The 17,296-nt window shown below is 35.5% G+C and overlaps 1 protein-coding gene across 5 annotated transcripts in view; it reads right to left on the bottom strand.

Moving 5' to 3' along the window:
• RPS6KC1 (ribosomal protein S6 kinase C1) overlaps positions 1 to 17,296 on the bottom strand; it is a 223,850-nt gene that overhangs the window by 133,254 nt on the left and 73,300 nt on the right. For 4 of the 5 annotated variants that reach the window (XM_007451293.1, XM_007451294.1, XM_007451296.1 and 1 more), the window contains one exon: positions 10,123 to 10,216. In XM_007451293.1, the coding sequence (XP_007451355.1) occupies positions 10,123 to 10,216 (94 nt within the window). Of the gene's footprint in view, positions 1 to 1,675; positions 1,754 to 10,122; positions 10,217 to 17,296 lie in introns of all 5 variants that reach the window. The other variant, XM_007451295.1, reaches the window with a different exon arrangement.

Raw genomic sequence — 17,296 nt, forward strand, 5'->3', positions numbered from 1 at the left:
AAGTAGCTAGTTTATGGCTCAAATAATTGCACAAGTGCTTTCTCTCAAGGCAACCATGGTAGTTCAGCATGCAAAGTGTTTTATGTATACTTCCATGTCATCACACAGAATACCAAGAAGACATGTACCCAAGGGTTGAGATTTAATAAAATTAACAGTTTTTACTGCTTTATCAAGGCTTTATTCCTAGGTGAAACTACCATTGGTATTACTGCAAGTATGTGCAACAATTACTGTTACAGTCTCGTATCACTGTCTTGATTCATGCTCAAGTACATCAGTTTTATCCACCATTGTTTTTGGATCATCAAATGTCAGCAGAGTGGAAACAGCAAATAATTTCCTAGATTATTATGAAAATAGTTTCTGCCTTGGGCATCCCCTGAAAAACATCTGAGGAATACCCAGGGGTCTGAAGACCATACTTTGAGAGCCACTGATTTATATCATTAAATAAGATTGACAATAGGGTTAGGCAAAACTTAGGTCTGGGAACAACTATGAGATCTGCATCTCCATTGAATACTGACTGCCAAGTTTCTCATAAAGGAAAATATATTAAGAAGAAAATGATCTCCCCAAGATCATATACTAAGTCAAAATTAAAGGTGGATTTGAGTGTACAATTCTAGATCAGGGATCAGCAAACTTCTTTTCTGAGGGCCACAGGGCGACTATTTTAGGCTTTATGACCTCAGTCACAACTAATCAACACTGCTGTTGTAGCATAAAAGCAGCCACAGACAATGCCTATGTGAAAAGTGTGCCTGTGTTCCAATAAAACTTCTTATATGGATGTTAAAATTTGAATTCCATATAATTTTCACATGCCACAAAACAATATTCTTTTGAATTCTGTCAACCATTTAAAAATGTAAAAACCATTTTTAGCTTGTAGGTCATATAAAAACAGGTGGCAGGCCAGACTTGGCCCATGGGCCACAGTTTGTCAACCCCTAGTACAGACTCAAATTACTTACTTCCTACGGAATAAAGTAAGTTAGGGTAAAAACATTTACTGGCAGCTAAGCTGAAATTTCAAATCAGCTTTAGACACTACTTTGGCACTCTGTCAATATATCCTGTTTTCAGGGATTTGGGGTTTTTTTAAAAATCCTTAGAATGCTCATAAAGTACTAATTTTGTTCCCTAAAAGCAACAGATTTCATTAAACCCACAATATCAGATAAAATTCACTGGACCTAGTGGAAATCTTTTCAATTCTCTGACATTTCAACTGTATAGACAGCACTTAAAATCAAAATCTCTTTATAGCAATCTACAAAATTATTTATCCACTGCTCTGAGCAATATATAAACTTTACAAGAGATTTTTAAAAATAATTTTTAAATATTTTATATATTCCATACAAATTTATTTCCTTAAATAGTTATCATTATATAACCTGGTCCATTGAAATTAATAAACAAAGAAAAAATGTTTATACAGCTAATCACAAAACAAAGGAAATGTTATAGATCTTTTGTCTGCTCTCTGATGTCTTGTCACTATAACCTCCACATCATCTATCACATTGTACTGTTTCATGCTTTGCCTGATTTTCCTTTCTAACAAGAAAAATAATACCAAAGGGTAAGAGGGTAAAGTTATGTGTATTCAGTTTCTTGGCTTTTGACCATAAACATCTAGTCACATAGTCATATTTCCTCTTACTTTTCCAACCTTATTTTATTAGCAAAGGAAATTATGATTAAATGAAATTAGATCAGAAAAGTAAGACCATCAAAACACCTAGGGAGAAAGTCAGATAGTAAAATAAAGTAATAAATTAATATTCTATACAAATTGTTTCCTTTTCAAATTCTACCTAATTCTAAATGAGTGTTTCTTTTTTTTTTAATAGATCTTTATTGGAGTATATTTGCTTCACAATGCTGTGTTAGTTTCTGTTGTACAACAAAGTGAATCAGCCATGTGCATACATATATCCCCACACCCCCTCCCTCTTGAGCCTCCCTCCCACCCTCCCTATCCCACCTCTCTAGGTGGTCACAAAGCACCGAGCTGATCTCCCTGTGCTATGCAGCAGCTTCCCACTAGCTATCTATTTTACATTTGGTAGTGTATATATGTCACTGCTACTCTCATTTCGCCCCAGCATCCCCCTCCCCACCCCGTGTCCTCAAGTCCATTCTCTATGTCTACATCTTTATTTCTGCCCTGCCACTAGGTTCATCAGTACCATATTTTTTTTTTAGATTCCATATATGTGCATTAGCATACGGTATTTGTTTTTCTCTTTCTGACTTACTTCACTCTGTATGACAGACTCTAGGGCCATCCACCTATAAAGGAGGAATGTTTCAAAATAAGCAAACATAAAAACTAGCAGGTTAGGAAGAGGAAATTTGTTAGCCTAAACAGGAGAAGCAAAAGGAAACAAAAAGACTTGTTCTGGTTTAACCTTTTTGGAGGACAATTTGGCAATGCATACCAGATGCAAAACATGCTGGTATCTCTGGCCCAGAAATTCAACAATTTATACCAGAAATAAACAGAGACGTGAAAAAAAGATCCATACATAAGAATATACATCACAAAAACTAGTGCAATTGGAAATAACAAATTCCTAATGACAGGAGATTAAGGCACATCCTTATGATAAAATATTACACAGTTATTAAAAATTATGTTATAGAATATTTAATGCTAAAGTATTCATGCGCTATTAATCAAAAATAACAAACTGCAAAGCAGTATATATATACTATAATTCTAGTTTAAAACCACAAACACAGAAAAAAAGTCTAGGAAGGTACACTAAACATTAACAGTACTTTTCTCTGTATGCTGGGACTACAGGTGACTCTTATCATATTTGCTGTATGTGTATGACAAGTCTTTAAGGCTCTGTATGTGAAGGATATCAAAGAAGATATAGCAAGAGCTAAAACTGGGAATTTGTTTGTAAATAAAGATATGTTACACAGACATAATTTATAAAATGTAGGCCTGTGTGAATCATGGCCAGCAGCCAGTGCCAAGAAACATCTAACTTAAGAGAGAAGACAGACACGATTATAAAGACAGATCTGTATAAAGCAGACTAACCCCTGACACTTCTTCCTTGCTTATTTTCTGCCTTTAATTCTCCTCTTAAGATGCACCCTAATATACCTGAAAAGCCTAACCCTATCATATTTCCTCAACCATACACTGCAACTAATCTAGTATTATCTGATATGTTTCTCTTCCATATTGAAGCAATTTCTACCTTCCCTTCTTCTCAATGAAGGGAATTCCCCAACCAGCTCAAGAAGAACACTCCCTGTCTACCACCTCACCAATGAATATAAAAATACAGAGGTATGCAAATACTCAGTACCTAGTTTATTCATCTTATATCCTTAATAAATCTACTTAATACTGTGCTTGCTCAACTCCTTGACATCACAGTCCTGTCATTTAATCTGTTTTATACAAAGCTACACATATAAATATCACATGAAATGGACACTAGCTCCCTGAAACCCAGAAAGTTAACAAGTAAGATAAAGAGAGCTGCAAGCAAGAAAGAGGTTCTCAGTTAAGGTGAGTAGGAAGAACACTGTGGATAAGGCAGGGCAACAACTGACAATACAGAGACTATTTGTCAAAAGTTAAACCAACTTGAAGTCAATCCATGTTTAAAGGGGCCCTCTGGGCCATCATGAGAGTAAAAGGTGCATCCTTTACCAACACCATCAAGTCAAAAACCTAAGCCTTTTTTGGAAAGGGTGGGGGGTGGAGGGGAGTCAAAGGTTCTATGAAAGCGTTCTGCCTCCAGGTTCATATCACAGAGATTCAAGTCTCAGGGCTATTAGAGGGCCCCAGGCGACTGGTTAAAAAGCAGCTGCAACAGTTCACCTACCTACCCTCACCTTCTGTGCTTTGAACTGCTTAGAGTAGGGCAGTGTAGTGTAATCTGTCTAGGACACCGTCTCTGAAAGACAGGCACCAGGGGAAAAGGTTGAGTTGCCATAGAATAAATCTTTATACTATAAGCTATCAGAAATCTGTATTTGAAGACCATCTGCATAAAAGAGATCAGTTTCCTTTAGAACAACAGGTGGTCTCTCATGGCCAACTATATATAAAATACATGGCCTCATTATTATTAGCTGATAGCTTTCACTGAGCCCTGAGGTTCAAATATTGCCATAGTCAATGAAAGGGAATTTCTACTTTTCCTAGTAGCAATGACTCAAGCTTCACACACAAAGCAAGATTTCTAGAGAGCAGAACAAAGGTCACCCTGAGGTAGAAGACATACATATCAATCTCCATTAAGAAACGAGCCCTTATAAATATGATTTTAAGTGAATACCTAAACCTAAAAGTTGATGTTAGTCAAGATTCCTGTACCTGAATAAAGATGTAGACGTAGAGAATGATCTTGAGTACATGGGGAGGGGGAAGGGTAAGCTGGGACGAAGTAAGAGAGTGGCATGGACATATACACACTACCAAATGTAAAACAGATAGCTAGTGGGAAGCAGCTGCATAGCACAGGGAGATCAGCTCAGTGCTTTGTGACCACCTAGAGGGGTGGGATAGGGAGGGTGGGAGGGAGACGCAAGAGGGAGGAGATATGGGGATATATGTATATGTATAGTTGATTCACTTTGTTATACAGCAGAAACTAACACACCATTGTAAAGCAATTATACTCCAATAAAGATGTAAAAATAAATAAATAAAAATTTAAAAAATAAAAACACCCACAAAAAAAAAGTCTGTACTTGATTACCAACTCATCATTCAATAATAGCTATTATTACTAAAAAGAACCATTCCTTTGACGTTTCACATTTTTGTAATGTCCTCGATACATGTCTTTGCTTCACCGTTGAAATTTTATAAAAAGAACATCAGAATATCTACTGCATATTTGCTTAAAAAAAAGAGTAAACTCATAAAACAATAAATCAATCACAATTACAACCCTAATTATTACTTTACTGTTGTGACCCTACTGTTACCTTATCATGAACAACAAAGATCTATGAGTTTGCTTCCATTTCTACCTAATGAACTTTTTTTGCTGCTACTCTCCATAATCTACTCTGCAAATCAAACCTGTTACCAGCATATAAGTAACTCACACTGAGTTTTCTGTACCAAATATGTATTCTCACTGCCTTCCCCTACACAAAATTAAATCTCATTTCAAAATAGAGTTCTGTGATTGCTATTAAATATCTGGAGTGCCATGACTGCCTTAGGCACCTGGCTTAATTTCTCTGAAATTCCAGTTTTTAATTGTAAAATAAGAGATTTACCTATATAATTCCCAATGTTCCTTCTATTCTAAAACCCATTCCCACAACATATTAATATCATGAATTTTTTATTTGCCCCACCCGACTGCTAAACTCTTAATATCCAACGTTATCCTCAATAGCCCTAGAGTTGTTAAGGGTCAATACTTATAATTTGTGTCATTTGTTTTATATGCACACATAACCACAATGACACATTCTCATTTGTGCTTATCTTGAGAATAATAACTTATTCTTTTTTTTCCTGTTTATTTTAAACTTCTCCACCAAAGGAAATTCAACTAATAATGGACAACGAATAAGAGTTAAGTAGATAAGCACTTAAGAGAAAAAGGAACTTCAAACTGAATAAGCACACTCAAAAGTAATACAGGAGGGCCTAGAATTAGCCCAGTAACAAGATTTACAGTTCTCATGGTGCCACCTAGCGGACATTTGCACTAAATTCTACTTTAAATTTAAATTACTTTTAATTAAGCTTTCTATATTTTCTCATCTTTGTGCTTACCCACATAATAGAAAGAATTATTACCCTGCCACCAAATAAATACACAAATCTTGAACTGAAAGTGATTTTAAGAGGTCCCTTACATAGACTAGCAATAGATGCTATTCTCAAAATATACATCTCATTTACTCTAAAAATAGTTAATTCAAGACCGCTTAACAGATCCTTTCTTGTGTCTACAATTGTTACAATGAGCACTTAGGGAGCTCTTACTCCACAACTTACAGGCAAAAAGGAAAAAAAAAGGTAAATTTGACTACTCCAGGAGACATTTAAGAATATTTATTCTTAAAGATATGCTACATATAAAAAGCAGATCTCTCCATTTGTATTTGTGGTTATGATCACCTAATTATTTTCTCTTATTCACTGCATACACCTGGAAAATGTCCCTCCCAAAACTGCAAAAGAAGTCAAGTAATGTACTAGGAAGAGGAAATGACACAGTTTACCAGATGAGCTTATACCGACATCAAAGGCTCCAATACCAAGGCCAACATGGCAGTAAAGCAACCTACATCCTTCCAACAGGCCAACAGATGAGAGAAACATATCAAGAAGCTCAATTTCCAAGCACCATTTTGGCCAGGTTTCCACTAATGTCACAGTAACTTTATAGCTAAGTTTAAGTCAAGAAAAAGATGGAATTTTATAAAGGAAATAAGATGTTAACAATCAATTAAATCTTCTTTCATCTTTGAGAAAATATAGTTTAATTTCACTGAACAAAGGAGATAAAGAGCAACCAGCATTTCATTTTAAAAACATAAAACAACGTTAACGTTTTATCTAAAAACCTACTGAATAATTTTACAATTTTCAATTTCATATTAGATAAAATACATTTAGCAGTTAATCACCAAATTATTCGTTTTATGAAACCTTAAAGAGGTTTCCTCTATCATACTATACTATAAAATAATGAAAATTTTTTTAAATCCACTAACCCAGTTCTTTACGTTTTCCTTAGAAAACTTTCTTTCAAGGTAAATTAATTAAGTAAGACCTGTTGATTGCATTTTATGGCACTAATAAAAATGATGATCACTTAGCCTCTACATAGGTTCTCTGTCACTCTAACTGAAAGACCTTGGCACAGCAGACTATATATTAAGATTGGCCCTTCTGGCCCATTCCACTGGCAAACTAAATCACAAGTATGAAAAATGAATCCACCTTCAAAACACCATTTAAAATACTACACTCAGAGGAGCTGTTACGGAGTAAATTACCTCCTCACATTTTGGCTCTGAATTCAAATCTCAAGCATTTGCCACCACAATCTCTCTACAACCTTTCATTTCACTGCATACCTGTGGGGCTTGGCTGGCTGCCAGCTTTCCCCACTCTTTTCCTACTAGAGGCCCTCTCCCTTGTTTTTCTCTGTGGTTTGCAGACCTTTTGGTATGAAAGTAAGTCTTCCACTTGGCTAGTATGCCAGACAATCTCATGATATTTAAAAGTCATTTTGGGGCCTCCCTGGTGGCGCAGTGGTTGAGAGTCCGCCTGCCGATGCGGGGGATACGGGTTCGTGCCCCGGTCTGGGAGGATCCCACATGCCGCGTAGCGGCTGGGCCTGTGAGCCGTGGCCGCTGAGCTTGCGCGTCCGGCAACGGGAAAGGCCACGACAGTGAGAGGCCCACATATCGCAAAAAAAAAAAAAAAAAAAAAAAAGTCATTTTACCTCTCAAATAACAATGAATTTGCAAGTTGACTGACACTCCGAGCTGTATTTGTCAACAGGTATCTTTCAGCAGGATTAATTAGCCAGGCATAGAGGCTTTTAAAGGGAGGGGGTAAAAAACAAACATTAACAGCATTTCCAGTTCCATGTTTTTCATTCTTCAAGGATCACAGTGTGTTTTAGAGATGGTAATATAGTTAGAAAACTAAACTATGCACTGAAAGGATAAAATTTCAGTATTACTTTTAGGTACTGTTAAGTCTTTTTCTGTGTTTTAAATAGAAATGTTGCCCCCAATTTCCCTCATAAAAGCATACTCCTAAATGATAACTGCTTCCAACGAAAACTCAGCTTTTTGAAACGTCAAAGATAAACCCTGAAACAAATATACTCTACCTCTGCTCTAGGTAGGGTGGCCCATTCACCCAGTTTGCCCAGCTTGTTGGTTTATGATTGTTGTCTTGGTGTACAATAAGTACAGTAGCATCTTCTTTAATTCTCAGAAGTGTCTCAGTTTGGACAATAAATTATAAGCTCACCCTAGCTTATAAAGTTAAAGCTATAATCTACCTTAGGTTATATCTCCTTTAATATCAATACCTTTTTATTCCAAACAGCTTCCACATTTTACAACACCATCCCAAGGAAAGTCATCCTAATAATAATGCTCCTCCCCTTCTCTCCTAAACTAAGGCAAAAGACCTCTGCACCACTCCCATCCCTGATTACCTTATACTCAAATAGGCTTCTGGGACACCCTTCTCTCACCATGGTTGACTCCTACCTAGGTAACAAAGACTTATCAAAGATATCAAAGAATATAACCATCCCCAAATCAAATACCCTTCAATTTCTGTATCAAGAAACAGAGAGGGCTTCCCTGGTGGCGCAGTGGTTGAGAGTCCACCTGCCGATGCAAGGGACACAGGTTCGTGCCCTGGTCTGGGAGGATCCCACATGCTGCAGAGCGGCTGGGCCCGTGAGCCATGGCTGCTGAGCCTGCACGTCTGGAGCCTGTGCTCCGCAACGGGAGAGGCCACAACAGTGAGAGGCCCGCATACCACCACAAAAAAAAAAAAAAAAAAAAAAAAAAAACAAAGAGAGAAAAGAAACATTCTGTAATTTTCAAGAACTGTACTCCTCACTGAATACTCTCCCACAAATCTTTCTAACTCTCCTACTTGTCCTCTCTTGGACATCACCAAGTCAGCACATTTACAGGCAGAAAATGCCCTCTCCCTGTTTCTCAGGAGTAGGAGTGTATCTCTGAGGCAACACCCAGATCAGGTTATCCCAGAAAAGTCACCCTCCAAGGAAACTAGTTCTAGAAACAGAGTCACCTTAGGATCTCAAGCAGTGATTAGATTTTCCAAAGCCTAGCAAGTATCTCAGATCAAAATAGGTCGTGGAGAATAGATTTTTTTTTTCCCAACAAACCTGATGGACTATAAAATAAAATTACTATCAACAATGTTTTTCTATGACCTTAGCTGATTCAGGATGGAGTCAAAGATATTGAGGACCCAAGGGAGATCCCTGGGCCTAAGATCCCCCATACATTTCACAGAACAGTAGGTGTAAGTTAATGGACTGTGCTTTTAAGTCAATGCGAGCCATCATGAAAAATAAGAAAAGCTAATCACTTCTCAATGTGGTACCACCAAAAGAAAAATAAATTTTAAGTGCATCAGCCCACACAATGGAAGGGAAGTTGTTGTTCCTACCAAAACATGATGGGAATTACTGCAATAGATCTATGTCAATGTGTCTGTCACTGTATGACATCAGTACACATCCCCACAAAAACATCACTACAATGAGATCATGGCTACCTCCCATGTTAGAGCCATACACCATTCTCCTCTACCATAAATTCTTACTCATGAAAGAGATCAAGAAATATTATCTAGTCTATGATTTTTCTTTTATATAAACCAAACCTAAGCCACCTCAAACAAACCTAATTACCTACTTTTAAAGACTCTCCCCACCCTGTCCCCAAGTCTCTCTCTTTTTTAATTCCAAAATATTTTCTGGAAGAAAACTAGCTAAGGAAATTCAAAGACTAAAATATGTATTTTAAATCTTCATAAAAATTCAAAGATGGCTTAATAGAGGAATAAAACAAGAGATTACTCATTCTTGAATTAAAGTGATTAAAAGTACAAAAATTGCTTTGGTTTAGACTCATGTTATTATAAAATATATCAAAAACACTAAAACTGCCTTAGATTTATTCTTTCTGGTACATGACTAAACTTTTAAAGCCAGTCTTGAAATTAATTGTCTGATAGTCAGATGCTGCTAAATAAACTTTAGCAAGGCATTCTTATACTAGACAACACAAATTCTGAACACTCATTATACCACATTTCACCAAATCTAAGAAGCCATTAATTGTAGGACAAATCATTATTTTATACATCACTAAGAAAGAAAAAAGCTGACTATTAAATGTAAGATATCATCAACCCAGTATTATGTACTCAATATCAGTGATGTTAAAACATGAGGGAAAAAAAGTATCTCAGAATTAGTGAAATACTCTCAAATTCCTATATCCACCTAATTTTGGCAATGTAGCTATGATTTAGAGTCTGTCACAATCAAAACCACTGAAATGAAAAAAAAAATTTAAATCTCTTACCTTCTGTAGTACATTCAGGAAAGCTATCAATGAGGGAATCCGAATAAGCTTCAACGGGACCAATCAATTCAGAACCATCATTGATTATTCCACCCTAAAAAGACCAAAGTAACTGTGCTTCATTGTCGATATGAGTATTTTAAAAAATCAGTAATGAGAACAATGGTTATCTCATCTGTACAAGAATTACAAAAATGTTCATCTATTAAACTAGATTACAACTGCTTTTAAAAAATCAATAGGAATATCAATATTGGTTCATCAAATGTAACAAATGTACCACACCAAGGAAAGATGTTAATAATAGGGGAAACTGAGGGAGAAAGGGGAATCTATGGGAAAACTCTATACTTTCTGCATAATTTTTCTGTAAACCTAACTGTTCTAAAACATAGCCTATTATTTAAAAATTCATCAAGAATTTTACAATGTTTTTAATAATGTGTGACTTTTTACAAAAGCATGTTATTTTAAATCTACCAAAAGTACTCATTAAAAAAAATGCAGATGGCTTCCCTGGTGGTGCAGTGGTTGGGAGTCCGCCTGCCGATGCAGGGGACACGGGTTCGTGCCCCGGTCTGGGATGATCCCACATGCCACAGAGCGGCTGGGCCCGTGAGCCATGGCCGCTGGGCCTGCGCGTCCGGAGCCTGTGCTCCGCGCAACGGGAGAGGCCACAGCAGAGAGACGCCCACATACCGCAAAAAAAAAAAAAAAAATGCAGAGAAAGAAAAAGCCCACCAGCTAAAGTGGTGGGTATACTCAGTGTCCTTAGTAGTCACTAGTCTTTCTAATTAATGATAAATGATGGACTCCATTAGGAAGTCATTTAATTTTACCAAATTAAAAACTACAACATACAACACAGCACCTCAAGTGATCCGAGAAGTGCCTTATATTCGAGAATCATTTGAATGCAATGTACATAAGACTAAATAAATTTAAGATATTTTATTAGAGATACATTTTTAATAAATATAAAATTGATTTATCCATGTGACCATCATTTTAATTCTATATTTAAGTTTGAAAGTTCAGGCCTGAAAAGATTATTTTCCCTTACTCTGTGTGCAACTAGACAATGCTCTATCAGGCAAGTGGTGTGGTGTGATTTTGTGCTATGGCTTTATGGACTGAATGCTCCAATCACATATATAGAGGTTTATAACCCTTAAATAACTATAGCTAATTAAAATAATAGCTCTTCTGCTCTTTAACATATTTCCTTTTACCTTCCACCAACAGTTCTATACCCCCAAACCCTATTACCAGGATAGCAAAACCCAAGAGAAATACAAGGCCCCTACTTCCTCTCTGTGTCAGCACAAAGAACTCAAAACTATCCTTCCCCTGCCCCTAACAACTATCTTTACCTAATCAAGTCTCCCTGCCAGTTCATCTTTAAGGAAGAGAAATCTGAAATGGTCCTTCTCAAATTAACAAATTTTACTTCCCTGAGTTTTAAGTGAACTGAAACTTTGAAAACAATTATTTTTAGAAGAATTTTTATCACATTATTCTATTTTTTAATTAAAATATTCAAATCACAGGTTGTAACTGAATTTTTCTCCAAAAAGAAGAATATCTATTCTAGACTAAGCCATCCTTTAAACAATATCCAAGCCAAACCCTAAGAAAATGTAAAAGTATTCCTAAGAATTTTAATAGGCAAATTTGATTTTAGGTATAATTTCACATAGTAGAAAGTGCCTTTCATCTATTAACTACCTCTTCCACTACGAGGTATGTGACTTTAAGTTACCTACCTATAAAAATGGAAATAATATCTACATCATTAACTCAAAGAGTTGTTAGGACTAAAAGATTGTAATTCACAGATGTAAAATGTTTAGAACAATGTAATAAGCACTCAAATTTTTATTTGTTATTATTAGCTGATACAAGATTTGCTCATAAGATAAAAATAAAATACTGAAGAATGCAAGAAATGTTTTAGCTCATAATCCTACAGAAATTTTACTTACCTAATTTAATAAACTATTATACAAAATAGATAATAAAGAATAAATCTTTAATGAAACAAAGTAATAAAAACTAAAATAAAAACTGTTCTAGAGGAACTTAAGGGAAGTAGTAGGAAAATATGCCACAATTCTACTTTAAATCTCTAGTTCAAAAACATCAACCTTTTAGTGTTTCTGAGTATGCAGTAAAAAGAAACTCTTATTATACAGCATCTCAAAGGTTTTGATTAATGAAGAGTCAATCTGGGGGGGAAGGAGTTCAGATATGCTGGAACATCCAAATATGGTGGTAAATCAGCAAATGCCCCCCAAAAGGCAATGATGAAACTAGAGAAAACTGTCAAAACAATTTTACATTTAAGAGCTCTGGAAATTAACCAAAAAACATAAAGCAAATGAGTAAGTGGCTACTCATAAAACCACAGAAGCCCGGGTGAGAACTGTGGGGGTCTGTGACATTCTTGCCTGAGGTTGTTCACATATTCCCTCCCAGCTGGGCTGCCATGGTAATTATACAATGGAAGACAAGCCTTAAAAACAAGTAGATTCACCTGCAGAAGAGGCTGGCATGATTTAGACTTAAGCACAGAAAAAAGTTCCCCCCCACAAAAAAACAGTGTTACCAATAATAGTAGCAATCTTAGTGCCAAAGAAATGGCAAGAACAGTGGCTCAGCAAGCATGAAGTTGTAGTAAGCAAAGGACCAGCACATTAGCCAGACATTTAGCAGGAAGATCCAGAAAATAACATGGCCATAAGGGTTCTTAATAAGTTCTCTACCTATCCATGCAGGAAAAACCAGAGACGGATCAAGCTATGTGAAAATCCCTGGCAAACCATGAGAGGGTACACATGCAGAGAAATGCAAGAGATCCCAAAGGAAAACAAAAGCCAGGGCAAACTTTAAAACTGCTTGAACCTTAAAAACACACAAAGAATCATCAGCATAAGGGAGAAGCATATAATGAAACAAAGTGTACAAGCAAAGGCCAATCACTGGCTGACCCAAGCTATGCTTATACAAGGCACCTAGACAGGTTTAAAAATACAATAAAGATTTAAAGCTGAGCAGAGATATTAGCAGTCACACACTGTACATCAAACAGACTACACAGATTTAGTACAGACATGTTACTGAACAATAAAACAATGGCAACAACCCTCAGGGGAAAAAAATTAGAACACAGAGTTGCTATAATATATTATCCAAATTTTTCAGTGTTCAACAACAAAACTATGAGACATACAAAGAAAGAGTAAAGTGTGATGATGAATGGATACACAGAATGTGGTATATTCATATCCACTTAATGGAATATTATTCAGCCATCAAAAGGACTTAAGTACTGATACATGCTACAACACAGATAGATGAACCTTGAAAACATTAAGCTATGTGAAACAAGTCAGATGCAAAAGGCCACATACTGTATGATTCCATTCATGTCCAGAACAGGCAAATCCATCAAAACAGAAAGTAAATTAGTGTTTGCTAGGGGTTGGGGCAAGTGGGGTAGGAGGGGTGAATGCTAACGGGTATAACGTTTCTTTTGGGGTGATAAAAATGTTCTGAAATTAGATAGTAATAATGGTTGCATGACCTTGTGAACAAACTAAAAAACACTGAACTGTGTGCCTTAATTGGTGCATTTTATGTAATGTGAATTAATCTCAATTTTAAGAAAAAAAGAACCAGATGAAAATCCTAGAGTTGAAAAGTATAGTAACAAAATTTTAAATTCACTAGAGAAGTTCAACAATACATTTGAGAAAGAAGAATAACCAATGAACTTGAAGATCAACAGAAACTATCCAATATGAACATCATAAGAAAATAACTGAATAATAACAGAGAACCAGGGAGAGCTGTGGGATATTATCAAGCATACCAACTTACATGTAATAGGAGTACCACACATGAGAGAGGAAAAAGGGCTGAAAAAGAATATTTGAAGAGGTGAGGGCAGAAAACTTCCAAAATTTGACAAAAATATTAATCTACAAACACAAGAAGATAAATTAAACCCAAAATAAAATAAACAGAAACAGATCAACAGCTAGTCACTGTTAAAAGACAAAGGCTAAATTCAGAAAGAAGCAACAGAAAAAGACTTATACAGTGGAACTACAGTATAATTAACAGCTGATTTCACATCAAAAAACAATAAAGGGGGCTTCCCTGATGGCGCAGTGGTTGAGAGTCCGCCTGCCGATGCAGGGGCCACGGGTTCGTGCCCCGGTCCAGGAAGATCCCATATGCCGCAGAGCGGCTGGGCCCGTGAGCCATGGTCGCTGAGCCTGTGCATCCAGAGCCTGTGCTCCACAACGGGAGAGGCCACAGCAGAGAGAGGCCCACGTACCGCAAAAAAAAAAAAAAACAATAAAGGACAAAAGACAGAGGAATGACAAATTCAAACTGTTAAAAAGAACTGTCAATCAATAATTCTATACATCCAGCAAACTATTCTTTTAAAATGATGAGTAAATAAAAACATTTCCAGACAAGGACTGGGAGATTCTATTGCTAGCAAACCTGCCTTGCACAAAAAAAGAAACTACAATCCTTCAAGATGAAAGGAAATGACAACATATAGTAATTCAAATCCACCTGACCAAATAAAGAACACCAAAAAAAGGAAATATGAGAGTAAATAAAAAGACTACATAAATATATGTTCTTCTCTTTTCCTCCCTTAACTCTTTGAAAAGACATCATAACACTGTATTGTTCAGTTTACATTTGAGGTATATGATAATATAACAAAAAAGGAGGAGTAAATAGAGCTCTATGGAGCAAACTTTCTATATTTTACTGAAATTAAGTTAGTATTCTTCTCAAGTAAACTGTCATAAGTCAAAGTGCATATTTTAATCCCTAGAGCAAACAGTAAGAATATAAGTTTTAAAAACACACACCTAAAAAAAAAGAGTTTAAGTGGTATAATAAATGATACCTATTTAATACAAAAGGTGGTATAAAGTAGAAAAACAAAAGAACAAAAAATATGAGACATATAACAAATAGCAAAATGGCAGACAAAAGTTCAGTCTTATCAATAATTAAATATAAAAGGACTATCAACAACAGCAATTTGCCTACTGAATAAAAAAACAGGATTAAACTATATATAGTGCACGTAAGAGTACCCTTTAGATTCAATAATACAGACTGAAAGCAAAAGAATAAAAGAAAGGTACCATGCAACTGTAAGAAACCTAGATTGCCTATATTAAAATCACACAAAACAGACTTTAAGACAATAAATATTACTAGAAAGAGGGGCATTTCATAAGGTTGAGAAAATCAATTCATCAGGAAGATATAACCATTCTATACCAAAAAAGCCCCAAAATAAAGTAAAAATTAACATAACTGAAAAGAAAAATAGAAAATTCAACAATAATAATTAGAGACTTCAATACTTCAATCTCAATAATTGTTAGAACAACTAGACAGAAAATTAGCAAGGATAAAGAAGACAACACTATCAAGTAACTTGAATTAACAGATATTTACATAAAACTCCACCTGACAACAAAATATATGCTCCTTTCAATGTTGCTAGGAAATAAATCAGGTCTCAGTAAATTTTAAAGGAATGAAATCATACAATGTATATTTTCTTTTTTTTCTTTCTATAAATTTATTTATTTATTTTTGGCTGTGTTGAGTCTTCATTGTTACACGTGGGCTTTCTCTAGTTGTGGCGAGTGGGGGGTACTCTTCGTTGCGGTGCACAGACTTCTCATTGCGGTGGCTTCTCTTGGTGTGGAGCACGGGCTCTAGGCATGCGGGCTTCAGTAGTTGTGGCTCGCGGGCTCTAGAGCGCAGGCTCAGTAGTTGTGGCGCACGGGTTTGGTTGCTCCGTGGCATGTGGGGTCTTCCCAGACCAGAGCTCGAACCCGGGTCCCTTGCATTGGCAGGCAGATTCTTAACCACTGAGCTACCAGGGAAGTCCACAATGTATATTTTCTGACCACAACCACAAGAAAACAAAATTAGAAATCAACAGATGAAACTTTAAGAAATCCACAAATATTTGGAAATTAAAGAACATGTTTCCAAATAACCAATGGGTCAACAGAAAAATCATAAAAGTAATCAGAAAATACTTTGAACTTAATAAAAGTGAAAATAAAACAAAAATTTATGGGATGAGGCTCAAACAATGCTAAGAAGAAAATGTATAGCTGTAAATGTCTATGTCAGATAAGAAGAACCATCTCAAATCAATAACTTAAGGTTCAGGTTTAAGGAATTAAAGAATTAGATAAAGAGCAAAGTAAACCCAAAGCATGCGAAAGGAAGGAAACAGAGTTTAGAACAGAAATCAGTGAAATGAAATAGAAAAATAGAGAAAAAAAATCAATGAAGCCAAGTTGATCCTTTGAAAAGATCAACAAAAATATCAAACTTTTAGCTAGACAGGTCAAGAAAAAATAGATTAGACACAAATTACCAAAATCATGAATGAAAGAGGGGACATCACTACCATACCTATAGAAATTTAAAACATTGTAAGGGACACTATGAACAAATTATAGAATTTAGATGAAAACTCCTAGGAAGATACAAGTTAACAAGCTGATTCAAGAACAAAGAGAAAATTAGAATAGACCTACAACAAGAAAATGAACTGAATTAGAAATTTAAAATCTTCCCACATCAATTCCACTCCTAGGTATATACCTAAAAGAAATGAAAAAATATGTCCACACAAAAACTTATATGCCAGTATTCATAACAGCATCATTCATAATAGTCAAAAGGAGAAGACAACCTATATGTACATCAACTGATGAATGGATAAACTAAATTTGGTATATCGATGGATCCATTATAAGAAGTATAAAAAAAGGAATGAAGTATGGATACTGGCTATAACATGGATAAACCTTTAAAGTATAATGCTAAATGAAAAAATACAATTCCATTCATAATAGCAACAAAAGAATAAAATATTTAGCAATAAATTTAACAAAAGAAGTGCCAGACTTATACCTGAAAATGGCAAAACATTGCTGAGACAAATTAAAGAACACAAATAAATGGTGAGTTATTTCATGTTCATAGATTAGAAGACAATATTGTTAAGATAACAATTCTCCCCAAACTGAACTACAGATTTAATACAATTCCAATCAAAATTTCAGCAGAATTTTCTGTTGATATGGACAAGCTGATACTA

This window comes from Lipotes vexillifer, unplaced genomic scaffold (assembly GCF_000442215.2).
Source record: "Lipotes vexillifer unplaced genomic scaffold, Lipotes_vexillifer_v1.1 scaffold570, whole genome shotgun sequence".
NCBI classification, from domain to species: Eukaryota; Metazoa; Chordata; class Mammalia; order Artiodactyla; family Lipotidae; genus Lipotes; species Lipotes vexillifer.